General features: G+C 47.8%; 1 protein-coding gene across 10 annotated transcripts in view; it reads left to right on the top strand.

Annotated features, from left to right (window-relative positions):
* slc25a21 (solute carrier family 25 member 21) overlaps window positions 1–27,397 on the top strand; it is a 259,138-nt gene that overhangs the window by 158,290 nt on the left and 73,451 nt on the right. For all 10 annotated transcript variants that reach the window (XM_036954590.2, XM_090210935.1, XM_036954588.2 and 7 more), the window contains one exon: window positions 18,760–18,808. In XM_036954590.2, coding sequence (XP_036810485.1) covers window positions 18,760–18,808 — 49 coding nt within the window. The remainder of the gene's footprint in view (window positions 1–18,759; window positions 18,809–27,397) is intronic.

The raw sequence follows: 27,397 nt of genomic DNA, 5'->3' as shown, positions 1-27,397 counted from the left end.
TTTGAAAAAGGTTTAAATTCCCAATTTCACTTTAATAGGATTACATTTGAATGGGCGAGTCTGCTGTTTGCTGTAAAAACAGAGTTGATTCTCTCAAGGCACCATTTCAGCGTTAAAGTGTTGGCCTGCTGCTATAAGTAATACGTCGTAGTTTATTGGTCCAGCCCCGATACAGTCGCGTGTGAATTTAGGTCCCCCTATGTTTTATGTTGAATTATATTCTCCATCTCCCATTCGGACCGACTCATTCATCTACATGCCTAATGTACAGTATGTGCTTGGAGGCTATGCTGTGTAGGTGGGTGTTGAGCCGGCTTGTTACAAATGATTCACCCATACCAAAATATACGTATGTACTACTGTAAGGAGCTGTGAATAGAAGCGTCCGTTGCTTTCATTCATTGAGACAGTCATGTTAAATCATGTGTTAAGTTTATAAAAGTTTGTCGCACAAACATACTTCCATTTTCTTCATCGGCGGGTCAAAAGTACTTGGATACTTGCTCCTTGGTGTGCCCCTGAATCTTTAGTGTACCATGGTACTGCAGGGACTAACCCGGGAACAGTAGTCCAGTTCTGGCTGGGACCGGTGCATACATACTCTTCAACCGGTTCTTTCCGTCCTGACAGTAATGGAACCTGAATGTCGTCTCTGCGTGTTGATGGATTATCTGCTTTGTTCCACTTGGATGACAAATGGAGGAGTGTTGGCGCTGTGTTTGTTTTGCATTGTAACTCTGATGCGTTGTGAAACAGAGTCACATTCAGCCGTCAGCTACGGGTTCAACTGAAGGGTTTCGTCGGGGCATATCGTATCAGAGAGCTGAACTAAAAGTGCCTGGGAGTGCGTCTCTGTAGCAATTTAGAGTCTTCTCTTGGGAGTCGATGTGCCGTGACCGTAGGCCATGTATGGCTGATGTCCTAAATGATATGGCCAGTAGCTCACTGCCATTGCTGTCCCAGAGAAATGGCACCGTAGGTAAGGCCGTATCAAATACGATATCGAATAATTACTAGATACGAATCATCTAGGAATGAATTGAGTATTTGTAGAGCCTAATGCACACAGTGCGTGTCACTTTCACAGGGGAATTCCAACTTCCTGTGACTTTTTCTCTCTGACTACTAGGAATTGTGACTCCTGTCCGTCTCTGTGATTGATGACACCTGTGCGGTCACGTTGAGCAATCGCTCCCTGGCACAGCGCTGTTTTCCTTTCTCACTTCTGCGTGGGAGCGAACTGCGTGGCTCCCTGAGCCAAAACCAACTCGGATCAGTATCTCATCTGCGAGATGTATGATCAACTTTTTTTCCTGTAAGAAAAGTTATCAGACTAGGTGGAATGTTGAAGGGACGGGCTGCCCGTGTCGGTGCTTGTTAAAGCTATAGGACACAGTGGTTGCCTCTAGCCTGGTATTCTACCCTGGACAAATAGAATGCGTTCTAATCATGTATTTCTATGGTCTACCCCATGGTTATTTAAAGTAGGCAGATCTATTCTATTCAATTCTATTGGACCGTTCTTTAGCACAGGCCTACAATCCAGAGTCACTCTGACTACTGAGTCCTGCCCGTAGCCAAAATCCCATGCGTGTTAAACACTGGCACACGATGGAAACAGCTGGCGATAGAAATCGGCATTCAATCAAAATAAGCACGATTTTCACCCGTGAAATCCGTGTAGTTTTTTGAAATCATAGCCACTAAGTATTTTTTATTTTTTTGGTCAAGTAACACTGAAATTTAACACAGAGCCGGTTTTTGGTGAAGTAGAGTATCAATACAGTATCTGATTGTGTAACGTGGCTGTGTTCCAGGCAGAGCTGCCGCTCTCTCTCGGTGTGTGTGCGTGCGTTTGTGTCTACATGTTTTTTCCTACCTTATCAGGACCTCAATGTCATAACAAATCACCCAAATGTCCTAACGAGGTAGTACAGTACGTGTCAACTTTTTAGAAAAGTTGATGTCCTGAAATGGTTCAAATGCTATTTGTAAACTTAATGTTTGGGTTGAGGTTTTAGGGGTTAGGGGGGAAAAAATACACATTTTTTGTGCAGGCGCTGGAGCCCTGGTTGACAGGACCTGTCAGTGCCGTTTTGACACCGGAGACAAAATAAACGGTAAATAATGGGATCCACCAACATTTCAACCAGTGTAGTGGAACAGAGCTAGAAAACCCAACCAGATGGCAGGTCACTGTTGGTGTTACATCAGTACAACTATTCTACGCCAGCGGTAGGAGCTCTCTGCTGTTCTCACTGAAAGATGAGCAGACGTGCCAACCCAAGACAATATCATGCTTTTATCCAAAGGGACAAGTTCTTCTCATCTTCAGTATGTGCGTACATTTTAGTATGTGTATATGATCGCTGGGGGAATTGAACCTACAGCCCTGGCATTGCCAGCACCACACAGGAAAACCTTAACGCCCAGTTGTTGTTTCAGCTCCTCATTCGCCTGCTATCATCAGTCTGTCCCTGTCCCTCTTCCCACAATTCAACCAAACTCTCTGAAGAAGACGAGTGAAGGCCCTCCTGCTCCACACGGCACCAGTGCGTCATGGGGGTTTCCTTTCAGCTGTCAGCACATGCTACTGTTTAATCGGGCCAGCATCAGCACCGAGACCCCTCACACACTCCAGGGTACCCTTCACACACTTCTACCGTTCCTCCCTCCACGTTCACACCACCCTCACACTCATCAGCCGTGGAGAGGAACAACCGCAGGATGAAATGAAACGAAACACGGACTGATCAGTGCTGGTATGTAGTGTTGAGGCGGTGCTCAAGGAATGTTCTACTGTAGTCCGGGCACCAGTCTGTTCAGCTAACATGCCACTCCCTTGTGCTCTGTGTCGTGTTTAGCTGGACAGGAGTGGCAAGGAGTGGAATGAACTCTCACCAGACTGGTAACCAGACGAGTTCTACATAGGAGCTGGGTCAGATCTGGTTTGGTTGAGGTTGGAGTTGTTAGCGTTCTGTCAGGCTCGTTGTCAGTCTTTTTTTGTCCCGGTTACCATCTTGCGTCTCAGGCATCGCATCGAGCTGAGTAGTCCGATAACTACACACAGCTAACCCACATCAGCCAGACAGCCTACAGTTTATAGTAGTCAGGCCTACTCTGCGGTGCGTCTCTGTAGCAATTAGAGTCTTCTCTTGGGAGTCAATGTGCCGTAACCATTGACCATGAATGGCTGATGTCCTAAATGATATGGCCAGTAACTCACTGCTGTTGCTGTCCCAGAGAAATGGCACCGTAAGTAAGACCATATCAAAGGCCAAAATCTATTTTAATCTGCTTCCGTTGGAAACATACAAGTTTTAGTGGAGGCCTTCACTCTGAGACCGTTGTTGGCCTCATGCATATAGGAACACTACTTCTCCCTGTGTCCCTCTGTCTCTGTCTCTCTCACTCAGCTCTGTTTTCTCTATTTTCCAGAACTGAAACTATGAGAGAGAAAACATGCCTTAGCTTAGTCCATGAGAATGTGATCTCCAGTCTGCTCCAGTCCCCCTGAGCTACACGGGCAGTCAATGATGAATTAACGATAAACCTTCTCCTAATGTTGTTGTGTGTCTGACTTGGGATGCGTTCCAAATGGCACCTTATTCCCTTGGGCTCTGATCAAAATAGTGCGCTAGGTAGGGAATAGGGTGGCATTGGGGATGCAGTCTAGGCGTGGACTTGTTCGGACCGGGTGTGTGGAGACATGGAGGAATCTATTGCGTTGTTGTTTTGTTCGTTCATTTCTCTGTTTGGTTTCCTCTACTGTGGATCCTAATGCTGTGTGTGTGTGTGTAGGAATAGAATAACGTCTTGTTCTTTCCCAGCAATCCTCTGTTTGAAAAGGCTTAGTGTGCAGGCAGACAGACAGGTTGGGGTTTGAAAAGGCTTAGTGTGCAGGCAGACAGATAGGTTGGGATTTGAAAAGGCTTAGTGTGCAGGCAGACAGACAGGTTGGGGTTTGAAAAGGCTTAGTGTGCAGGCAGACAGATAGGTTGGGGTTTGAAAAGGCTTAGTGTGCAGGCAGACAGACAGGTTGGGGTTTGAAAAGGCTTAGTGTACAGGCAGACAGGTAGGGGTTTGAAAAGGCTTAGTGTGCAGGCAGACAGACAGGTTGGGGTTTGAAAAAGCTTAGTGTGCAGACAGACAGGTTGGGGTTTGAAAAGGCTTAGTGTGCAGACAGACAGGTTGGGGTTTGAAAAGGCTTAGTGTGCAGGCAGACAGACAGGTTGGTGTTTGAAAAGGCTTAGTGTGCAGGCAGACATACAGGTTGGGGTTTGAAAAGGCTTAGTGTGCAGACAGACAGACAGGTTGGGGTTTGAAAAGGCTTAGTATGCAGGCAGACAGGTTGGGGTTTGAAAAGGCTTAGTGTGCAGGCAGACAGGTTGGGGTTTGAAAAGGCTTAGTGTGCAGGCAGACCGGTTGGGGTTTGAAAAGGCTTAGTGTGCAGGCAGACAGGTTGGGGTTTGAAAAGGCTTAGTGTGCAGACAGACAGGTTGGGGTTTGAAAAGGCTTAGTGTGCAGGCAGACTGATAGGTTGGGGTTTGAAAGGGCTTAGTGTGTAGGCAGACAGACAGGTTGGGGTTTGAAAAGGCTTAGTGTACAGGCAGACAGGTAGGGGTTTGAAAAGGCTTAGTATGCAGGCAGACAGGTTGGGGTTTGAAAAGGCTTACTGTGCAGACAGACAGGTTGGGGTTTGAAAAGGCTTAGTGTGCAGACAGTCAGGTTGGGGTTTGAAATGGCTTAGTGTGCAGACAGACAGGTTGGGGTTTGAAAAGGCTTAGTGTGCAGGCAGACAGACAGGTTGGTGTTTGAAAAGGCTTAGTGTGCAGACAGACATACAGGTTGGGGTTTGAAAAGGCTTAGTGTGCAGACAGACTGATAGGTTGGGGTTTGAAAGGGCTTAGTGTGCAGGCAGACAGACAGGTTGGGGTTTGAAAAGGCTTAGTGTGCAGACAGACAGGTTGGGGTTTGAAAAGGCTTAGTGTGCAGGCAGACAGGTTGGGGTTTGAAAAGGCTTAGTGTGCAGGCAGACAGGTTGGGGTTTGAAAAGGCTTAGTGTGCAGGCAGACAGGTTGGGGTTTGAAAAGGCTTAGTGTGCAGGCAGACAGGTTGGGGTTTGAAAAGGCTTAGTGTGCAGACAGATAGGTTGGGGTTTGAAAAGGCTTAGTGTGCAGACAGACAGGTTGGGGTTTGAAAAGGCTTAGTGTGCAGACAGACAGATTGGGGTTTGAAAAGGCTTAGTGTGCAGACAGACAGGTTGGGGTTTGAAAAGGCTTAGTGTGCAGACAGTCAGGTTGGGGTTTGAAATGGCTTAGTGTGCAGACAGACAGGTTGGGGTTTGAAAAGGCTTAGTGTGCAGGCAGACAGACAGGTTGGTGTTTGAACAGGCTTAGTGTGCAGGCAGACATACAGGTTGGGGTTTGAAAAGGCTTAGTGTGCAGACAGACAGACAGGTTGGGGTTTGAAAAGGCTTAGTGTGCAGACAGACAGGTTGGGGTTTGAAAAGGCTTAGTGTGCAGACAGACAGGTTGGGGTTTGAAAAGGCTTAGTGTGCAGGCAGACAGGTTTGGGTTTGAAAAGGCTTAGTATGCAGGCAGACAGGTTGGGGTTTGAAAAGGCTTAGTGTGCAGGCAGACAGGTTGGGGTTTGAAAAGGCGTAGTGTGCAGACAGACAGACAGGTTGGGGTTTGAAAAGGCTTAGTGTGCAGGCAGACAGGTTGGGGTTTGAAAAGGCTTAGTGTGCAGGCAGACAGGTTGGGGTTTGAAAAGGCTTAGTGTGCAGACAGACAGGTTGGGGTTTGAAAAGGCTTAGTGTGCAGACAGACAGGTTGGGGTTTGAAAAGGCTTAGTGTGCAGACAGACAGATTGGGGTTTGAAAAGGCTTAATGTGCAGACAGACAGGTTGGGGTTTGAAAAGGCTTAGTGTGCAGACAGTCAGGTTGGGGTTTGAAATGGCTTAGTGTGCAGACAGACAGGTTGGGGTTTGAAAAGGCTTAGTGTGCAGGCAGACAGACAGGTTGGTGTTTGAAAAGGCGTAGTGTGCAGGCAGACATACAGGTTGGGGTTTGAAAAGGCTTAGTGTGCAGACAGACAGACAGGTTGGGGTTTGAAAAGGCTTAGTGTGCAGACAGACAGGTTGGGGTTTGAAAAGGCTTAGTGTGCAGACAGACAGGTTGGGGTTTGAAAAGGCTTAGTGTGCAGGCAGACAGGTTGGGGTTTGAAAAGGCTTAGTATGCAGGCAGACAGGTTGGGGTTTGAAAAGGCTTAGTGTGCAGGCAGACAGGTTGGGGTTTGAAAAGGCGTAGTGTGCAGGCAGACAGGTTGGGGTTTGAAAAGGCTTAGTGTGCAGGCAGACCGGTTGGGGTTTGAAAAGGCTTAGTGTGCAGGCAGACAGGTTGGGGTTTGAAAAGGCTTAGTGTGCAGACAGACAGGTTGGGGTTTGAAAAGGCTTAGTGTGCAGGCAGACTGATAGGTTGGGGTTTGAAAGGGCTTAGTGTGCAGGCAGACAGACAGGTTGGGGTTTGAAAAGGCTTAGTGTACAGGCAGACAGGTAGGGGTTTGAAAAGGCTTAGTGTGCAGGCAGACAGACAGGTTGGGGTTTGAAAAGGCTTACTGTGCAGACAGACAGGTTGGGGTTTGAAAAGGCTTAGTGTGCAGACAGTCAGGTTGGGGTTTGAAATGGCTTAGTGTGCAGACAGACAGGTTGGGGTTTGAAAAGGCTTAGTGTGCAGGCATACAGACAGGTTGGTGTTTGAAAAGGCTTAGTGTGCAGGCGGACATACAGGTTGGGGTTTGAAAAGGCTTAGTGTGCAGACAGACAGACAGGTTGGGGTTTGAAAAGGCTTAGTGTGCAGACAGACAGGTTGGGGTTTGAAAAGGCTTAGTGTGCAGACAGACAGGTTGGGGTTTGAAAAGGCTTAGTGTGCAGGCAGACAGGTTGGGGTTTGAAAAGGCTTAGTGTGCAGGCAGACAGGTTGGGGTTTGAAAAGGCTTAGTGTGCAGGCAGACAGGTTGGGGTTTGAAAAGGCTTAGTGTGCAGGCAGACAGGTTGGGGTTTGAAAAGGCTTAGTGTGCAGACAGACAGGTTGGGGTTTGAAAAGGCTTAGTGTACAGGCAGACAGGTAGGGGTTTGAAAAGGCTTAGTGTGCAGGCAGACAGACAGGTTGGGGTTTGAAAAGGCTTAGTGTGCAGACAGACAGGTTGGGGTTTGAAAAGGCTTAGTGTGCAGGCAGACAGGTTGGGGTTTGAAAAGGCTTAGTGTGCAGGCAGACAGGTTGGGGTTTGAAAAGGCTTAGTGTGCAGACAGACAGGTTGGGGTTTGAAAAGGCTTAGTGTGCAGGCAGACAGGTTGGGGTTTGAAAAGGCTTAGTGTGCAGGCAGACAGGTTGGGGTTTGAAAAGGCGTAGTGTGCAGGCAGACAGGTTGGGGTTTGAAAAGGCTTAGTGTGCAGGCAGACCGGTTGGGGTTTGAAAAGGCTTAGTGTGCAGGCAGACAGGTTGTGGTTTGAAAAGGCTTAGTGTACAGGCAGACAGGTAGGGGTTTGAAAAGGCTTAGTGTGCAGGCAGACAGACAGGTTGGGGTTTGAAAAGGCTTACTGTGCAGACAGACAGGTTGGGGTTTGAAAAGGCTTAGTGTGCAGACAGTCAGGTTGGGGTTTGAAATGGCTTAGTGTGCAGACAGACAGGTTGGGGTTTGAAAAGGCTTAGTGTGCAGGCATACAGACAGGTTGGTGTTTGAAAAGGCTTAGTGTGCAGGCAGACATACAGGTTGGGGTTTGAAAAGGCTTAGTGTGCAGACAGACAGACAGGTTGGGGTTTGAAAAGGCTTAGTGTGCAGACAGACAGGTTTTGGTTTGAAAAGGCTTAGTGTGCAGACAGACAGGTTGAGGTTTGAAAAGGCTTAGTGTGCAGGCAGACAGGTTGGGGTTTGAAAAGGCTTAGTGTGCAGGCAGACAGGTTGGGGTTTGAAAAGGCTTAGTGTGCAGGCAGACAGGTTGGGGTTTGAAAAGGCTTAGTGTGCAGGCAGACAGGTTGGGGTTTGAAAAGGCTTAGTGTGCAGACAGACAGGTTGGGGTTTGAAAAGGCTTAGTGTACAGGCAGACAGGTAGGGGTTTGAAAAGGCTTAGTGTGCAGGCAGACAGACAGGTTGGGGTTTGAAAAGGCTTAGTGTGCAGACAGACAGGTTGGGGTTTGAAAAGGCTTAGTGTGCAGGCAGACAGGTTGGGGTTTGAAAAGGCTTAGTGTGCAGGCAGACAGGTTGGGGTTTGAAAAGGCTTAGTGTGCAGACACACAGGTTGGGGTTTGAAAAGGCTTAGTGTGCAGGCAGACAGGTTGGGGTTTGAAAAGGCTTAGTGTGCAGGCAGACAGGTTGGGGTTTGAAAAGGCGTAGTGTGCAGGCAGACAGGTTGGGGTTTCAAAAGGCTTAGTGTGCAGGCAGACCGGTTGGGGTTTGAAAAGGCTTAGTGTGCAGGCAGACAGGTTGTGGTTTGAAAAGGCTTAGTGTGCAGACAGACAGGTTGGGGTTTGAAAAGGCTTAGTGTGCAGGCAGACTGATAGGTTGGGGTTTGAAAGGGCTTAGTGTGCAGGCAGACAGACAGGTTGGGGTTTGAAAAGGCTTAGTGTACAGGCAGACAGGTAGGGGTTTGAAAAGGCTTAGTGTGCAGGCAGACAGACAGGTTGGGGTTTGAAAAGGCTTACTGTGCAGACAGACAGGTTGGGGTTTGAAAAGGCTTAGTGTGCAGACAGTCAGGTTGGGGTTTGAAATGGCTTAGTGTGCAGACAGACAGGTTGGGGTTTGAAAAGGCTTAGTGTGCAGGCATACAGACAGGTTGGTGTTTGAAAAGGCTTAGTGTGCAGGCAGACATACAGGTTGGGGTTTGAAAAGTCTTAGTGTGCAGACAGACAGACAGGTTGGGGTTTGAAAAGGCTTAGTGTGCAGACAGACAGGTTGGGGTTTGAAAAGGCTTAGTGTGCAGACAGACAGGTTGGGGTTTGAAAAGGCTTAGTGTGCAGGCAGACAGGTTGGGGTTTGAAAAGGCTTAGTGTGCAGGCAGACAGGTTGGGGTTTGAAAAGGCTTAGTGTGCAGGCAGACAGGTTGGGGTTTGAAAAGGCTTAGTGTGCAGGCAGACAGGTTGGGGTTTGAAAAGGCTTAGTGTGCAGACAGACAGGTTGGGGTTTGAAAAGGCTTAGTGTACAGGCAGACAGGTAGGGGTTTGAAAAGGCTTAGTGTGCAGGCAGACAGACAGGTTGGGGTTTGAAAAGGCTTAGTGTGCAGACAGACAGGTTGGGGTTTGAAAAGGCTTAGTGTGCAGACAGTCAGGTTGGGGTTTGAAATGGCTTAGTGTGCAGACAGACAGGTTGGGGTTTGAAAAGGCTTAGTGTGCAGGCAGACAGACAGGTTGGTGTTTGAAAAGGCTTAGTGTGCAGGCAGACATACAGGTTGGGGTTTGAAAAGGCTTAGTGTGCAAACAGACAGACAGGTTGGGGTTTGAAAAGGCTTAGTATGCAGGCAGACAGGTTGGGGTTTGAAAAGGCTTAGTGTGCAGGCAGACAGGTTTGGGTTTGAAAAGGCGTAGTGTGCAGGCAGACAGGTTGGGGTTTGAAAAGGCTTAGTGTGCAGGCAGACCGGTTGGGGTTTGAAAAGGCTTAGTGTGCAGGCAGACAGGTTGGGGTTTGAAAAGGCTTAGTGTGCAGACAGACAGGTTGGGGTTTGAAAAGGCTTAGTGTGCAGGCAGACTGATAGGTTGGGGTTTGAAAGGGCTTAGTGTGCAGGCAGACAGACAGGTTGGGGTTTGAAAAGGCTTAGTGTGCAGGCAGACAGACAGGTTGGGGTTTGAAAAGGCTTACTGTGCAGACAGACAGGTTGGGGTTTGAAAAGGCTTAGTGTGCAGACAGTCAGGTTGGGGTTTGAAATGGCTTAGTGTGCAGACAGACAGGTTGGGGTTTGAAAAGGCTTAGTGTGCAGGCAGACAGACAGGTTGGTGTTTGAAAAGGCTTAGTGTGCAGGCAGACATACAGGTTGGGGTTTGAAAAGGCTTAGTGTGCAGACAGACAGACAGGTTGGGGTTTGAAAAGGCTTAGTGTGCAGACAGACAGGTTGGGGTTTGAAAAGGCTTAGTGTGCAGGCAGACAGGTTGGTGTTTGAAAAGGCTTAGTGTGCAGACAGACAAGTTGGGGTTTGAAAAGGCTTAGTGTGCAGGCAGACAGGTTGGGGGTTGAAAAGGCTTAGTGTGCAGACAGACAGGTTGGGGTTTGAAAAGGCTTAGTGTGCAGACAGACAGGTTGGGGTTTGAAAAGGTTTAGTGTGCAGGCAGACAGGTTGGGGTTTGAAAAGGCTTAGTGTGCAGGCAGACTGATAGGTTGGGGTTTGAAAGGGCTTAGTGTGCAGGCAGACAGACAGGTTGGGGTTTGAAAAGGCTTAGTGTGCAGGCAGACAGACAGGTTGGGGTTTGAAAAGGCTTACTGTGCAGACAGACAGGTTGGGGTTTGAAAAGGCTTAGTGTGCAGACAGACAGGTAGGGGTTTGAAAAGGCTTAGTGTGCAGGCAGACAGACAGGTTGGGGTTTGAAAAGGCTTACTGTGCAGACAGACAGGTTGGGGTTTGAAAAGGCTTAGTGTGCAGACAGTCAGGTTGGGGTTTGAAATGGCTTAGTGTGCAGACAGACAGGTTGGGGTTTGAAAAGGCTTAGTGTGCAGGCAGACAGACAGGTTGGTGTTTGAAAAGGCTTAGTGTGCAGGCAGACATACAGGTTGGGGTTTGAAAAGGCTTAGTGTGCAGACAGACAGACAGGTTGGGGTTTGAAAAGGCTTAGTGTGCAGACAGACAGGTTGGGGTTTGAAAAGGCTTAGTGTGCAGACAGACAGGTTGGGGTTTGAAAAGGCTTAGTGTGCAGGCAGACAGGTTGGGGTTTGAAAAGGCTTAGTGTGCAGGCAGACAGGTTGGGGTTTGAAAAGGCTTAGTGTGCAGGCAGACAGGTTGGGGTTTGAAAAGGCTTAGTGTGCAGGCAGACAGGTTGGGGTTTGAAAAGGCTTAGTGTGCAGACAGACAGGTTGGGGTTTGAAAAGGCTTAGTGTGCAGACAGACAGGTTGGGGTTTGAAAAGGCTTAGTGTGCAGACAGACAGATTGGGGTTTGAAAAGGCTTAGTGTGCAGACAGACAGGTTGGGGTTTGAAAAGGCTTAGTGTGCAGACAGTCAGGTTGGGGTTTGAAATGGCTTAGTGTGCAGACAGACAGGTTGGGGTTTGAAAAGGCTTAGTGTGCAGGCAGACAGACAGGTTGGTGTTTGAAAAGGCTTAGTGTGCAGGCAGACATACAGGTTGGGGTTTGAAAAGGCTTAGTGTGCAGACAGACAGACAGGTTGGGGTTTGAAAAGGCTTAGTGTGCAGACAGACAGGTTGGGGTTTGAAAAGGCTTAGTGTGCAGACAGACAGGTTGGGGTTTGAAAAGGCTTAGTGTGCAGGCAGACAGGTTGGGGTTTGAAAAAGCTTAGTATGCAGGCAGACAGGTTGGGGTTTGAAAAGGCTTAGTGTGCAGGCAGACAGGTTGGGGTTTGAAAAGGCGTAGTGTGCAGGCAGACAGGTTGGGGTTTGAAAAGGCTTAGTGTGCAGGCAGACCGGTTGGGGTTTGAAAAGGCTTAGTGTGCAGGCAGACAGGTTGGGGTTTGAAAAGGCTTAGTGTGCAGACAGACAGGTTGGGGTTTGAAAAGGCTTAGTGTGCAGGCAGACTGATAGGTTGGGGTTTGAAAGGGCTTAGTGTGCAGGCAGACAGACAGGTTGGGGTTTGAAAAGGCTTAGTGTACAGGCAGACAGGTAGGGGTTTGAAAAGGCTTAGTGTGCAGGCAGACAGACAGGTTGGGGTTTGAAAAGGCTTACTGTGCAGACAGACAGGTTGGGGTTTGAAAAGGCTTAGTGTGCAGACAGTCAGGTTGGGGTTTGAAATGGCTTAGTGTGCAGACAGACAGGTTGGGGTTTGAAAAGGCTTAGTGTGCAGGCAGACAGACAGGTTGGTGTTTGAAAAGGCTTAGTGTGCAGGCAGACATACAGGTTGGGGTTTGAAAAGGCTTAGTGTGCAGACAGACAGACAGGTTGGGGTTTGAAAAGGCTTAGTGTGCAGACAGACAGGTTGGGGTTTGAAAAGGCTTAGTGTGCAGACAGACAGGTTGGGGTTTGAAAAGGCTTAGTGTGCAGACAGACAGGTTGGGGTTTGAAAAGGCTTAGTGTGCAGGCAGACAGGTTGGGGTTTGAAAAGGCTTAGTGTGCAGGCAGACAGGTTGGGGTTGGAAAAGGCTTAGTGTGCAGGCAGACAGGTTGGGGTTTGAAAAGGCTTAGTGTGCAGACAGACAGGTTGGGGTTTGAAAAGGCTTAGTGTGCAGACAGACAGGTTGGGGTTTGAAAAGGCTTAGTGTGCAGACAGACAGGTTGGGGTTTGAAAAGGCTTAGTGTGCAGACAGTCAGGTTGGGGTTTGAAATGGCTTAGTGTGCAGACAGACAGGTTGGGGTTTGAAAAGGCTTACTGTGCAGGCAGACAGACAGGTTGGTGTTTGAAAAGGCTTAGTGTGCAGGCAGACATACAGGTTGGGGTTTGAAAAGGCTTAGTGTGCAGACAGACAGACAGGTTGGGGTTTGAAATGGCTTAGTGTGCAGGCAGACAGGTTGGGGTTTGAAAAAGCTTAGTATGCAGGCAGACAGGTTGGGGTTTGAAAAGGCTTAGTGTGCAGGCAGACAGGTTGGGGTTTGAAAAGGCGTAGTGTGCAGGCAGACAGGTTGGGGTTTGAAAAGGCTTAGTGTGCAGGCAGACCGGTTGGGGTTTGAAAAGGCTTAGTGTGCAGGCAGACAGGTTGGGGTTTGAAAAGGCTTAGTGTGCAGACAGACAGGTTGGGGTTTGAAAAGGCTTAGTGTGCAGGCAGACTGATAGGTTGGGGTTTGAAAGGGCTTAGTGTGCAGGCAGACAGACAGGTTGGGGTTTGAAAAGGCTTAGTGTACAGGCAGACAGGTAGGGGTTTGAAAAGGCTTAGTGTGCAGGCAGACAGACAGGTTGGGGTTTGAAAAGGCTTACTGTGCAGACAGACAGGTTGGGGTTTGAAAAGGCTTAGTGTGCAGACAGTCAGGTTGGGGTTTGAAATGGCTTAGTGTGCAGACAGACAGGTTGGGGTTTGAAAAGGCTTAGTGTGCAGGCAGACAGACAGGTTGGTGTTTGAAAAGGCTTAGTGTGCAGGCAGACATACAGGTTGGGGTTTGAAAAGGCTTAGTGTGCAGACAGACAGGTTGGGGTTTGAAAAGGCTTAGTGTGCAGACAGACAGGTTGGGGTTTGAAAAAGCTTAGTATGCAGGCAGACAGGTTGGGGTTTGAAAAGGCTTAGTGTGCAGGCAGACAGGTTGGGGTTTGAAAAGGCGTAGTGTGCAGGCAGACAGGTTGGGGTTTGAAAAGGCTTAGTGTGCAGGCAGACCGGTTGGGGTTTGAAAAGGCTTAGTGTGCAGGCAGACAGGTTGGGGTTTGAAAAGGCTTAGTGTGCAGACAGACAGGTTGGGGTTTGAAAAGGCTTAGTGTGCAGGCAGACTGATAGGTTGGGGTTTGAAAGGGCTTAGTGTGCAGGCAGACAGACAGGTTGGGGTTTGAAAAGGCTTAGTGTACAGGCAGACAGGTAGGGGTTTGAAAAGGCTTAGTGTGCAGGCAGACAGACAGCTTGGGGTTTGAAAAGGCTTACTGTGCAGACAGACAGGTTGGGGTTTGAAAAGGCTTAGTGTGCAGACAGACAGGTTGGGGTTTGAAAAGGCTTAGTGTGCAGACAGACAGGTTGGGGTTTGAAAAGGCTTAGTGTGCAGACAGACAGGTTGGGGTTTGAAAAGGCTTAGTGTGCAGACAGTCAGGTTGGGGTTTGAAATGGCTTAGTGTGCAGACAGACAGGTTGGGGTTTGAAAAGGCTTACTGTGCAGGCAGACAGACAGGTTGGTGTTTGAAAAGGCTTAGTGTGCAGGCAGACATACAGGTTGGGGTTTGAAAAGGCTTAGTGTGCAGACAGACAGACAGGTTGGGGTTTGAAATGGCTTAGTGTGCAGGCAGACAGGTTGGGGTTTGAAAAAGCTTAGTATGCAGGCAGACAGGTTGGGGTTTGAAAAGGCTTAGTGTGCAGGCAGACAGGTTGGGGTTTGAAAAGGCGTAGTGTGCAGGCAGACAGGTTGGGGTTTGAAAAGGCTTAGTGTGCAGGCAGACCGGTTGGGGTTTGAAAAGGCTTAGTGTGCAGGCAGACAGGTTGGGGTTTGAAAAGGCTTAGTGTGCAGACAGACAGGTTGGGGTTTGAAAAGGCTTAGTGTGCAGGCAGACTGATAGGTTGGGGTTTGAAAGGGCTTAGTGTGCAGGCAGACAGACAGGTTGGGGTTTGAAAAGGCTTAGTGTACAGGCAGACAGGTAGGGGTTTGAAAAGGCTTAGTGTGCAGGCAGACAGACAGGTTGGGGTTTGAAAAGGCTTACTGTGCAGACAGACAGGTTGGGGTTTGAAAAGGCTTAGTGTGCAGACAGTCAGGTTGGGGTTTGAAATGGCTTAGTGTGCAGACAGACAGGTTGGGGTTTGAAAAGGCTTAGTGTGCAGGCAGACAGACAGGTTGGTGTTTGAAAAGGCTTAGTGTGCAGGCAGACATACAGGTTGGGGTTTGAAAAGGCTTAGTGTGCAGACAGACAGGTTGGGGTTTGAAAAGGCTTAGTGTGCAGACAGACAGGTTGGGGTTTGAAAAAGCTTAGTATGCAGGCAGACAGGTTGGGGTTTGAAAAGGCTTAGTGTGCAGGCAGACAGGTTGGGGTTTGAAAAGGCGTAGTGTGCAGGCAGACAGGTTGGGGTTTGAAAAGGCTTAGTGTGCAGGCAGACCGGTTGGGGTTTGAAAAGGCTTAGTGTGCAGGCAGACAGGTTGGGGTTTGAAAAGGCTTAGTGTGCAGACAGACAGGTTGGGGTTTGAAAAGGCTTAGTGTGCAGGCAGACTGATAGGTTGGGGTTTGAAAGGGCTTAGTGTGCAGGCAGACAGACAGGTTGGGGTTTGAAAAGGCTTAGTGTACAGGCAGACAGGTAGGGGTTTGAAAAGGCTTAGTGTGCAGGCAGACAGACAGCTTGGGGTTTGAAAAGGCTTACTGTGCAGACAGACAGGTTGGGGTTTGAAATGGCTTAGTGTGCAGACAGTCAGGTTGGGGTTTGAAATGGCTTAGTGTGCAGACAGACAGGTTGGGGTTTGAAAAGGCTTAGTGTGCAGGCAGACAGACAGGTTGGTGTTTGAAAAGGCTTAGTGTGCAGGCAGACATACAGGTTGGGGTTTGAAAAGGCTTAGTGTGCAGACAGACAGACAGGTTGGGGTTTGAAAAGGCTTAGTGTGCAGACAGACAGGTTGGGGTTTGAAAAGGCTTAGTGTGCAGACAGACAGGTTGGGGTTTGAAAAGGCTTAGTGTGCAGACAGACAGGTTGGGGTTTGAAAAGGCTTAGTGTGCAGACAGACAGGTTGGGGTTTGAAAAGGCTTAGTGTGCAGACAGACAGGTTGGGGTTTGAAAAGGCTTAGTGTGCAGACAGTCAGGTTGGGGTTTGAAATGGCTTAGTGTGCAGACAGACAGGTTGGGGTTTGAAAAGGCTTAGTGTGCAGGCAGACAGACAGGTTGGTGTTTGAAAAGGCTTAGTGTGCAGGCAGACATACAGGTTGGGGTTTGAAAAGGCTTAGTGTGCAGACAGACAGACAGGTTGGGGTTTGAAAAGGCTTAGTGTGCAGACAGACAGGTTGGGGTTTGAAAAGGCTTAGTGTGCAGACTGACAGGTTGGGGTTTGAAAAGGCTTAGTGTGCAGGCAGACAGGTTGGGGTTTGAAAAAGCTTAGTATGCAGGCAGACAGGTTGGGGTTTGAAAAGGCTTAGTGTGCAGGCAGACAGGTTGGGGTTTGAAAAGGCGTAGTGTGCAGGCAGACAGGTTGGGGTTTGAAAAGGCTTAGTGTGCAGGCAGACCGGTTGGGGTTTGAAAAGGCTTAGTGTGCAGGCAGACAGGTTGGGGTTTGAAAAGGCTTAGTGTGCAGACAGACAGGTTGGGGTTTGAAAAGGCTTAGTGTGCAGGCAGACTGATAGGTTGGGGTTTGAAAGGGCTTAGTGTGCAGGCAGACAGACAGGTTGGGGTTTGAAAAGGCTTAGTGTACAGGCAGACAGGTAGGGGTTTGAAAAGGCTTAGTGTGCAGGCAGACAGACAGGTTGGGGTTTGAAAAGGCTTGCTGTGCAGACAGACAGGTTGGGGTTTGAAAAGGCTTAGTGTGCAGACAGTCAGGTTGGGGTTTGAAATGGCTTAGTGTGCAGACAGACAGGTTGGGGTTTGAAAAGGCTTAGTGTGCAGGCAGACAGACAGGTTGGTGTTTGAAAAGGCTTAGTGTGCAGGCAGACATACAGGTTGGGGTTTGAAAAGGCTTAGTGTGCAGACAGACAGACAGGTTGGGGTTTGAAAAGGCTTAGTGTGCAGACAGACAGGTTGGGGTTTGAAAAGGCTTAGTGTGCAGACAGACAGGTTGGGGTTTGAAAAGGCTTAGTGTGCAGACAGACAGGTTGGGGTTTGAAAAGGCTTAGTGTGCAGGCAGACAGGTTGGGGTTTGAAAAGGCTTAGTGTGCAGGCAGACAGGTTGGGGTTGGAAAAGGCTTAGTGTGCAGGCAGACAGGTTGGGGTTTGAAAAGGCTTAGTGTGCAGACAGACAGGTTGGGGTTTGAAAAGGCTTAGTGTGCAGACAGACAGGTTGGGGTTTGAAAAGGCTTAGTGTGCAGACAGACAGGTTGGGGTTTGAAAAGGCTTAGTGTGCAGGCAGACAGACAGGTTGGTGTTTGAAAAGGCTTACTGTGCAGGCAGACATACAGGTTGGGGTTTGAAAAGGCTTAGTGTGCAGACAGACAGACAGGTTGGGGTTTGAAAATGCTTAGTGTGCAGACAGACAGACAGGTTGGGGTTTGAAAAGGCTTAGTGTGCAGACAGACAGACAGGTTGGGGTTTGAAAAGGCTTAGTGTGCAGACAGACAGGTTGGGGTTTGAAAAGGCTTAGTGTGCAGACAGACAGGTTGTGGTTTGAAAAGGCTTAGTGTGCAGACAGACAGGTTGGGGTTTGAAAAGGCTTAGTGTGCAGGCAGACAGGTTGGGGTTTGAAAAGGCTTAGTGTGCAGGCAGACAGGTTGGGGTTTGAAAAGGCTTAGTGTGCAGACACACAGGTTGGGGTTTGAAAAGGCTTAGTGTGCAGGCAGACAGGTTGGGGTTTGAAAAGGCTTAGTGTGCAGGCAGACAGGTTGGGGTTTGAAAAGGCTTAGTGTGCAGGCAGACAGGTTGGGGGTTGAAAAGGCTTAGTGTGCAGGCAGACAGGTTGGTGTTTGAAAAGGCTTAGTGTGCAGACAGACAAGTTGGGGTTTGAAAAGGCTTAGTGTGCAGGCAGACAGGTTGGGGGTTGAAAAGGCTTAGTGTGCAGACAGACAGGTTGGGGTTTGAAAAGGCTTAGTGTGCAGACAGACAGGTTGGGGTTTGAAAAGGTTTAGTGTGCAGGCAGACAGGTTGGGGTTTGAAAAGGCTTAGTGTGCAGGCAGACAGGTAGGGGTTTGGAGTTTTTGAGCGTCACGTCATCAGGTTACCTGGAGGAGAGGAGATCCAGGGGCTCATAGTAACAGCAATTTTTGTCAAAATGTCTGGGACTGAGGGTAAGATCCATTCATGTGACTAGAGGGTTATTAAGGTCAAATGTTTACGGTAGTAACCGATAATTACCTTTTTTTCCAGTTTGAATTCATATCAACGACGGGAGGCTCTGACCTACCTAGACAGTTCTACCAACGCATAGCTAGTGCCCATATTAAGATGCTCTCTCTCTGTGGTATTTCTCTCTCGTGATAATTGGCTTCCTGGAAAAACCCCAAGGAGACACTCTGTTGTTTATAGACAATATATTTAATGGAGCTTAATTAGAATGAAGCCGTGTTGCAGAGCAGCTGTGTACACACCGAGGGAATCTGCGAGGGGAAACCATTCAACACAATAGCAGACTTAAGAGCGAGAAATGCAGTGAGAACGACGAATCTGACTTTATAATGGCTGATTGAGGTGGAATGTCTCCAGTGTTGGAGTGCAATGGGTTGTTTTGTTTTTTTAAACACAGATGTACTTCATTATACTGTGTGTGTCTCGTTCACAGACAGAATATTACCATTTGGCTCTGGGTGCTGAGATAAGTATGCGTGTTGGACTGGGACCACGAGGCCCTCACTGATCAACAGGCTCTACATTGATGATCCAACAACCCACGGATGTTTGGTGACTTGAGCCCATCGTCACTAGCCTGGTACTATCACAATCACAATAGGATTATAGTCCCTTAGCGCCTGTTTGGGGGGGGGGGGGTACCAACTCACCAGTCACCGCTGCCTTCCTCGTCACTACCGATTAGGCTTACCACACCCTTGACAGTCTGGCGGTAAATAATATGAGTGGTGTGATGATTCATGTGGCTCTAACCCACCGTGTTTGGTCTGTGGGGTGGTACCAATGATTATTGGGTGGTACGGAGGTTGGCTGGCTGACTGGGTAATGATGAAGTGAAAAATGTGACAGAAATCGGTTGCCGTTCGTAGTTTGGTTCATCATTGTGTCTCTTACTTTTTACGATGTTCGCCAGCAAAGAAGCCCTCCGTTTGCCAAACAAATCACTGTCAGGTTGACAGTGTGCACATTCCGGTAAATGGAGAGCAATATTGTGATGAGTTCTACTTTCGTTTCTCTCCAGGTCTGGTGGAGATTCTGTTGATGCACCCTCTAGATGTGGTGAAGACCAGGTACGTCGCCCTATAAAACACACACACACACACACACTTTTAACCTAAATCCAATGGCTGGATGGCAGCATTCGCACAAAACTGAAAGCGCGATCCACTGCATTAACCCATGGAAAGAGTTCTGGATATATGGCTGAATTACAAACAGTGTAGTTATTCCTTCAGCAAGGCAATCAAACAAGCGAAATCCCAGTACAGGGACAAGGTGGAGTCGCAATTCAACGGCTCAGACACGAGACGGATGTGGCAGGGTCTACAGGAAATCACTACAGAAAGAAAAGTCACGTCACGGACACCGACGTCACGCTTCGAGACAAACTAAACACCTTCTTTGCCCGCTTTGAGGATAATACAGTGCCACCATCGCGGGCTCACTAACAAAGACTGCGCTCCCCTTCTCCGTGGCCGACGTGAGTAAAACATTTAAACGTGTTAACCCTCGCAAGGCTGCTGGCCCAGACAGCATCCCTAGCCACGTCTTCAGAGGATGCGCAGACCAGCTGGCTGGTGTGTTTACGGACATATTCAATCGCTCACTATCCCAGTCTGTTGTCCCCACATACTTCAAGATGGCTACCATTGTTCCTGTACCCAAGAAGGCAAAGATAAATCCCTACCGCCCCGTAGCACTCACTCCTATCACCATGAAGTGCTTTGAGAGACTAGTTAATGGCTGCAATCCCGTTAACATTGTTTACATTGGTGCGTTACATTCACTATTTCCAAAAACATCCAGTGATTTTGCATAGCCACATGAATTCAACAGAAATACTCATCATAAATGTAGATGAAAATACAAGTTATACACATGGAATTATAGATAAACCTCTCCTTAATGCAATTTTTTTTAAACTACGGAAAAAGCAAACCATGCAATAATCTTAGACGGCGCTCAGAAAAAAAGAAGATTATCCGCCATGTTGGAGTCTGAAACAGAAATCAGAAATTACTTTATAAATATTCCCTTACCTTTGATGATCTTCATCAGAATGCACTCCCAGGAATCCTAGTTCCACAATAAATGCTTGATTTGTTCGATAATGTCCATTATTTATGTCCAAGTAGCTACTTTTGTTAGGGCTTAGGTATGCAAATCCAAACCACTCGTGCAGGTCCAGCATAACGTCGGACAAAAACTTCACAAAGTTATATTACAGGTCTTAGAAACATTTCAAACTAAGTATAGAATCAATCTTTTTTATCATAAATCTTCAATAACGTTCCAACCGGAGAATTTCTTTGTCTGTAGAGAAGCAATGGAACGCAGGTCGCTATCATGTGAATTGCGAGTGACCAGCCCTTGGCTCTCTGCCAGACACCTGGCTCATTCAGCTCCCTTTCAGCCCCACAACACAGTAGAAGCCTCATTCAAGTTTCTAAAGACGGTTGACATCTAGTGGAAGCCCTAGGAAGTACAACTTCATCCATATCCCACTGTGAATTCAATAGCTGGGCTGGGTTGAAAATCAACCAACCTCAGATTTCTCATTTCCTGTTTGGATTTCTTCTCAGGTTTTTGCCTGCCATATGAGTTCTGTTATACTCACAGACATCATTCAAACAGTTTTAGAAACTTCAGAGTGTTTTATATACAATACTAATAATATGCATGTATTAATTAGCAACTGGGACTGAGGAGCAGGCCGCTTACTCTGGGCACCTCTGGGCAGCTTTCATCCAAGCTACTCTATACTGCCCCTGCAGCCATATGAAGTTAAGGATCAAATCACCTCAATCTTACCTATTACCCTAGACCCACTTCAATTTGCTTACCACCCCAATAGATCCACAGACGACACAATCGCCATCACACTGCACACTGCCCTATCCCATCTGAACAAGAGGAAACCATGTAGGAATGCTGTTCATTGACTACAGCTCAGCATTTAACACCATAGTACCCTCCAGGCTCATCATCAAGCTGGAGGCCCTGGGTCTCAACCCTGCACAGTGCAACTGGCTACTGGACTTTCTGACGGGCCACCCCCAGGTGGCGAAGGTAGGGAACAACATCTCCACTCCGCTGATCCTCAACACTGGGGCCACACAAGGGTGTCTGCTCAGACCCTCCTGTACTCCCTGTTCACCCACAACTGTGTAGCCAAGCACGCCTCCAACGCAATCATCAAGTTTGCGGACGACACAACAGTAGTAGGCCTGATTACCAACAACGACAAGCCTACAGGGAGATGGTGAGGGCCCTGGGAGTGTGGTGCCAGGAAAATAACGTCTCACTCAACGTCAACAAAACAAAGGAGATGATCGTGGACTTCAGGAATCAGCAGAGGGAGCACCCCCTATCCACATCGAAGGGACAGTAGTGGAGAAGGTTGAAAGTTTTAAGTTTCTGGGCATACCCATCGCAGAAAAACTGAAATGGTCCACCTACACAGACAGTGTGGTGAAGAAGGCACAACAGCACCTCTTCAACCTCAGGAGGCTGAAGAAATTTGGCTTGTCACCCAAAACCCTAACAAACTTTTACAGATGCACAATCGAGAGCCTCCTGTCGGGCTGTATCACCGCCTGGTACGGCAACTGCACCGCCCACAACCGCAAGGTTCTCCAGAGGAATGTGCAGTCTGCACAACGCATAACCGGGGGCAAACTACCTGCCTTCCAGGACACCTACAGCACCGATGTCACAGGAAGGCCAAAAAGATCATCAAGGACAACAACCACCCGAGCCACTGCCTGTTCACCCCACTACCATCCAGAAAGCGAGGTCAGTACAGGTGCATCAAAGCTGGGACCAAGAGACTGAAAAACAGCTTCTATCTCAATTCCATCAGACTGTTAAACAGCCATCACTAACTCCGAAAGGCTGCTGCCTACACACTCAACCCTGCACAGTGCAACTGGCTACTGGACTTTCTGACGGGCCGCCCCCAGGTGGCGAAGGTAGGGAACATGGATCACTTTATACAGTGCCACTTTGAATAACGGCACTTGAATAATGTTTACAAATCTTGCATTACTCATCTCATATGTATATACTGTACTCTATACCATCTATTGAATCTTGCCTATGCTGCTCGGCCATCGCTCATTCATATATTTGAAGAATATGTACATATTCTTATTCCATCCCTTTAGATTTGTGTGTATTAGGTAGTTGTTGGGGAATTGTTAGAATTGTTACTTGTTAGATATTACTGCACTGTCAACTAGAAGCACAAGCGATTTGCTACACTCGCATTAACATCTGCTAACCATGTGTATGTGACCAATACAATTTGATTTGATTTGATGACAGGGTGACGTTTTTTTGTTGAATTCACATTAGTTGACAACTCAACCAAATGTCAATAAAAACTAGATGTTAAACTGATGTCTGCGCCCAGTGGGTTGGGCCTATATTCTGGAGTGTTTCTCATACCAGGGCTTTTCCACCGCTGCTTAGCTCAGTGGGGCTGGATCTGGCCAGCACTGTATTCTACCAGTGGTGCAGCATCCCATGCCAAAGCCCTAAACCATTTTGTGGAAAATGAAATGCATCATTTACCCATTCCACCCCACAATGTTTAAGTAATACGTTTTTATGTTTTGCAAATCACTTAAATTTTTTACCTCGTTATTTAATTTGATCCCATCCTTTTTTTCATGGCCTCTGGGTTGCTGCTGAAAAAGAACCAGACAGAGAAAATAAATCTGAGTGCAGAGTTTTGGGGTTGTTGTTTTTTATGTTTTCATTCTCTCGCTCTCTCTCTCTTTCTCCCTCCCTCTCTCTCTCTCTCTCTCTCTCTCTCGCTCTCTCTCTCTTCCTCCCTCTCTCTCTCTCTCTCTTTCTCCCTCCCTCTCTCTTTCTCTCTCTCTTTCTTTCTCCCTCCCTCTCTCTTTCTCTCTCTCTCTCTCTTTCTCCCTCCCTCTCTCTCTCTCTCTTTCTCGCTCTCTCTCTCGTTCTCCCTCCCTCTCCCTCTCTCTCTCTTTCTTTCTCACTCTCTCGTTCTCCCTCTCTCTCTTTCTTTCCTGCCCCCCCTCCCTCTCATGTAATGGTGGCAGTGCTGTGAGGGTAGAGAGGTAGGAGGGTGATCAGGACCCTCACACCACAGCCACTCAGCCATCCATCCATAAACAGGTCGTGGGCTGCTACTTAAGCTTTATAGTCTTTCACAGGCCCAGCAAGACCGCTGGCAAGGCCTCAACCCCCCTGCCCTACCCCTCCACCCTTCCCTCTGCCCTTTTCTCTCCTCCACCTCCACACCCCACCGCCTTCCCCTCCACCCGTCCCCTCTGCTGCCGCCCTCCGAAACCCTCCCCTCCACCCACCCTCTATAAATTCTGCTGCTTCTCTGTCATTTACAGCAGTAGTTTCTTGGTAAATAAACTTTCGAAGGCTTGCCTTTTTAAAAAGTGAAAGTGGAATGGAGGCCCACGACCAGAAGAGAAGAGCGAGGAGGAGTGGAAAGGCAGGAGGGATAAAAGGAGAAGGTTGCTGGAGCAAGACACTCAGACACACAAACACCTCACAGACACACGGAGACTGGCCGGGCAGTGTTGTATTAGTAGATATCTGATCCTCTCGGGGCCTGTTGTGTGATTTACAGCCCTGTGTAGAAGGTATAGATGGTTTTATTACAGGTAAGGGCTGACCACAGCCTGTCTGTCCTCACACACAGGGGTCAGGGTTAAAAGTGCATGAGCTATTTTCTTTGTAATGCCCTTCTTTAAAGAGTGGTAAAAACACCAGTAAAAACCCACAGCTTTATTGAGATGTTATTGATCTGTTTTGTGCCTGTGTGTCCCCGTGTCTCTGCCTAGCCCATCTGTGTGCGTGTGTGTGTGTGTGTGTGTGTCTCTCTCTCTGCCTGGCCCGTGTGTGTGTGTGTGTGTGTGTGTGTGTGTGTGTGTGTGTGTGTGTGTGTCTGTCTCTCTGGCTGCCCCATCAACCAGTAGCTCTTTGGGGATCCATCTATGTGTTTGTCTTGTTCTCAAAGGGATTTCCCTTTTAGTCTTCAGGACATTGCACTTGATGTCCTTATTCCAGAGGTCTCTGAATGCAGTCTTCTTTAATAGATGGGATAAACAGACAATGTATTTCTATTTTGGAACTGGAACTCAAGAGCCAAGGCCAGAAATATGGAAGGTTTATTGAATCTGCCTCTTTAAACTTCAGGAGGTTTCTGGCTGCTGAAGGACAAGCTACACACACACACACACACACCCACACACACATGCTTACACACTCGCACTCTCTCGGTTTCTCTCTTTCCCTCTCTGTTTTACACACTCATTCAGAACATCTACACATTAGATTATACACACAGCAGAATGTGCGCACACTAGCTAGCTAATTGGGACCGAGAAGCCAGAGCTGAAATGTATTAGCAGGCGGGAGGCTTGGAGCTGGCCAGGCTGACTGGTAACTGATGAGGCCTTCAGATACACACACCTCCACTGAGTCGGTCTCTTTCTCTCTCGCTTTCTCTCTCTATCTCGTCAGCTCGCCGCACTCTCAGCTCGCTCTCTTTCTCAGCTCGCTCTCTCTCAGCTCGCTCTCTCTCTCTCTCAGCTCTCTATTTTCTCTCTCAGCTCGCTCTCTCTCAGCTCACTCAGCTCTCTCTATTCTCTCTCTCTCTCAGGTCTCTCTATTTTCTTTCTTGTTCTCTTTCTCAGCCAGGCCAGGCATGGGTCTTATTAGGGCCTGGCTGGTTAGCTCCTGCTCCTGTCTTTAATGTCCACTGGCCCAAATTGGACTTCAGGCGACTGGAGTAAATTAAGCTTTTTTCCACCGAGCCGCCAAACATGAAAAATCAAAGGGATTTTTAATGGACTTTCTCTTCTGAAGGGGGAAACCTGACAAAATATGTAGTGTACCTGAGAATTCATGTTTACTCATTTTCCCAAAATGAGGGCCCACTCCCATCTAGTTTGAAAGCAGAGGGAGAATGAAGGGGGGGAGGGGGATCTTGAGCAGTAGCAAAGTTGAGACTAGTTTGCGTCCCAAGTGGAGCCCTTTTCCCTATATGTCAGATATTTGATTAATTATCATTTTAGGATTGAATAATGAAAACTCTTATGATGACACAAATACTAACTGTCTGGTATATGACCATATATCTTTTAACATACAAAGTGACTCAAATAATAGGCCTTTCTGTCTCCCGTAGACAAGCCTTTCCCATTCAACAGGATTTGAGCAATGAGCTTTTCAGGACAGAAATTAAGTAGTGATCACTCAGTCAAAATAATGTATTTATTTTTGATCTATTTATTTTCCCTTCGATAAAGAAAGATAAGAGATGAGAGCAATGTGTTGTGGAACTCCAGGCTGGCTGTTAGCAGATGCTGCTGCCTGTGTCCTGTGTTGTTTTGGTTGGACTCCCTGGGGTTTTTACTGGCCAGCCCTAGTTCTGACCCCTGTTACACACACACACGCACACACGCACGCACGCACAATCAGATCAGACCCCAGTTACTTACCTCTAGTAACAACCACATCTATCTTACATCACCCTTTCTTTCTGTCTCTGTCTCTCTCACTCTCTCTCCTTCTTGCTCAGCTCTCTCTCCGCTCTTTCTCAGCTCTTTCTCTCATCTAGCTCTCTCAGCTCTTTTTCTCCCTCAGCTCTCTCAGCTCTTTCTCTCAGCTTTCACTCTCTCAGCTCTCTCTTTCTCGCTCAGCTCTTTCTCAGCTCTCTCTCAGCTCTTTCTCTCTCGGCTCTCCCTCAGCTCTTTCTCTCTCTCTTTCTCTCTCCGCTCTTTCTCTCTCTCAGCTCTTTCTCAGCTCTCTCTCAGCTCTCTCTAGCTCTGACCCCAGTATTACTCACTTACAGTAATTACCATCTATGGTGACATCTGAGTGAGTGTTGCAGTTGCACAGATAGTAAATTGTTGATTACCCCTGTCCCTAACCCTCCCGCCACTCCCCCAGAACTCAGTGTCCGTAGGACGAGGAATGTGGCTGTTGTCGGCCTGTTCGTGTGTATGTGCATGCTCCACAGAGACAGTGGGGCTGCGTGGTTGTGCCGTTACAGCCCCCCATTAACCTGGAAAGCACCTAGTTACATGGTTCATGGGCTGGTCTCAGCTCACTTGGAGGTAACAAAGGGTGTCGGGCGGCGCTCTGGGCAGGGGGCGGTGGGGGGCAGTTTGCTCCGGTGCTGGGCCATCTGACTCTGATCAGGCAGGTCGCTAGGCTGGCCGGCCCAACGCTGGGACCCTGGGCCGCTACTCCCTCATTAGAGAGGACTAAACACATACACACAGAGGGAGAGAGACACGCATGTATGTACACACTCGCACAAACACATTAGAGAGGACTAAAGAGCCAACAGCTCCCTTCATGTTAGGATCCTGTTGCATTATAAGCCCCACCCTCTGCATATACACTACCAGTCAAAAGTTTGGACACCTACTCATTCAAGGGTCTTTCTTTATTTTTACTATTTTCTACATTGTAGAATAATAGTGAAGACATCAAAACTATAAAATAATACATATGGAATCATGTAGTAACCAAAAATGTGTAAAACAATTCAAATATATATAAATGCTTTTCCAACAGTCTTGATTGAGTTCCCACATATGCTGAGCACTTGTCCTTCACTCTGCAGTCCAACTCATCTCAAACCATCTCAATTGGGTTGAGGTCGGGTGATTGTGGAGGCCAGGTCATCTGATGCAGCACTCCATCCCTCTCCTTCTTGGTCAAATAGCCCTTACACAGCCTGGAGGTGTGTTGGGTCAATGTCCTGTTGAAAAACAAATGATAGTCCCACTAAACGCAAACCAGAATCCTGTGGTAGCCATGCTGGTTAAGTGTAACTTGAATTCTAAATAAATCACTGACAGTGTCACCAGCAAAGCACCCCCACACCATCACACCTCCTCCTCCATGCTTCACGGTGGGAACCACACATGAGGAGATCATCCGTTCACCTACTCTGTGTCTCACAAAGACACAACAGTTGGAACCAAACATCTCAAATTTTGACTCATCAGACTGAAGGACAGTTTTACACCGGTCTAATGTCCATTGCTCGTCTTTCTTGGCACAAGCAAGTCTCTTCTTCTTATTGGTGTCCTTTAGTAAAGGATTCTTTGCAGCAAATCGACCATGAAGGCCTGATTCACACAGTCTCCTCTGAACAGTTGATGTTGAGATACGTCTGTTACTTGAACTCTGTGAAGCATTTATTTGGGCTGCATTTTCTGAGGTTGGTAACTCTAATAAATGTATCCTCTGCAGCAGAGGTAACTCTGGGTCTTCCTTTTCTGTGGCAGTGCTCATGAGAGCCAGTTTCATCATAACAATTGATGGTTTTTGCGACTGCACTTGAAGAAACTTTAAAAGTTTCTTGAAATTTTCCGTATTGACTGACCTTCATGTCTTAAAGTAATGATGGACTGTTGTTTCTCTTTGTTTATTTGAGCTGTTCTTGCCATAATATGGACTTGGTCTTTTACCAAATAGGGCTATCTTCTGTATACCAGCCCTACCTTGTCACAACACAACTGATTGGCTCAAACGCATTAAGAAGGAAAGAAATTCCACAAGTTAACCTTTAACAAGGCACACCTGTTAACTGAAATGCATTCCACGTGACTTCCTCGTGAAGCTAAATCAAATCAAATCAAATTTTATTT

Source organism: Oncorhynchus mykiss, chromosome 19 (assembly GCF_057628025.1).
Source record: "Oncorhynchus mykiss isolate SJ-2025 chromosome 19, ASM5762802v1, whole genome shotgun sequence".
NCBI classification, from domain to species: Eukaryota; Metazoa; Chordata; class Actinopteri; order Salmoniformes; family Salmonidae; genus Oncorhynchus; species Oncorhynchus mykiss.
The sequence above is the reverse complement of the archived record's forward strand: the minus strand, read 5'-3'. Positions and strand labels throughout refer to the sequence as shown.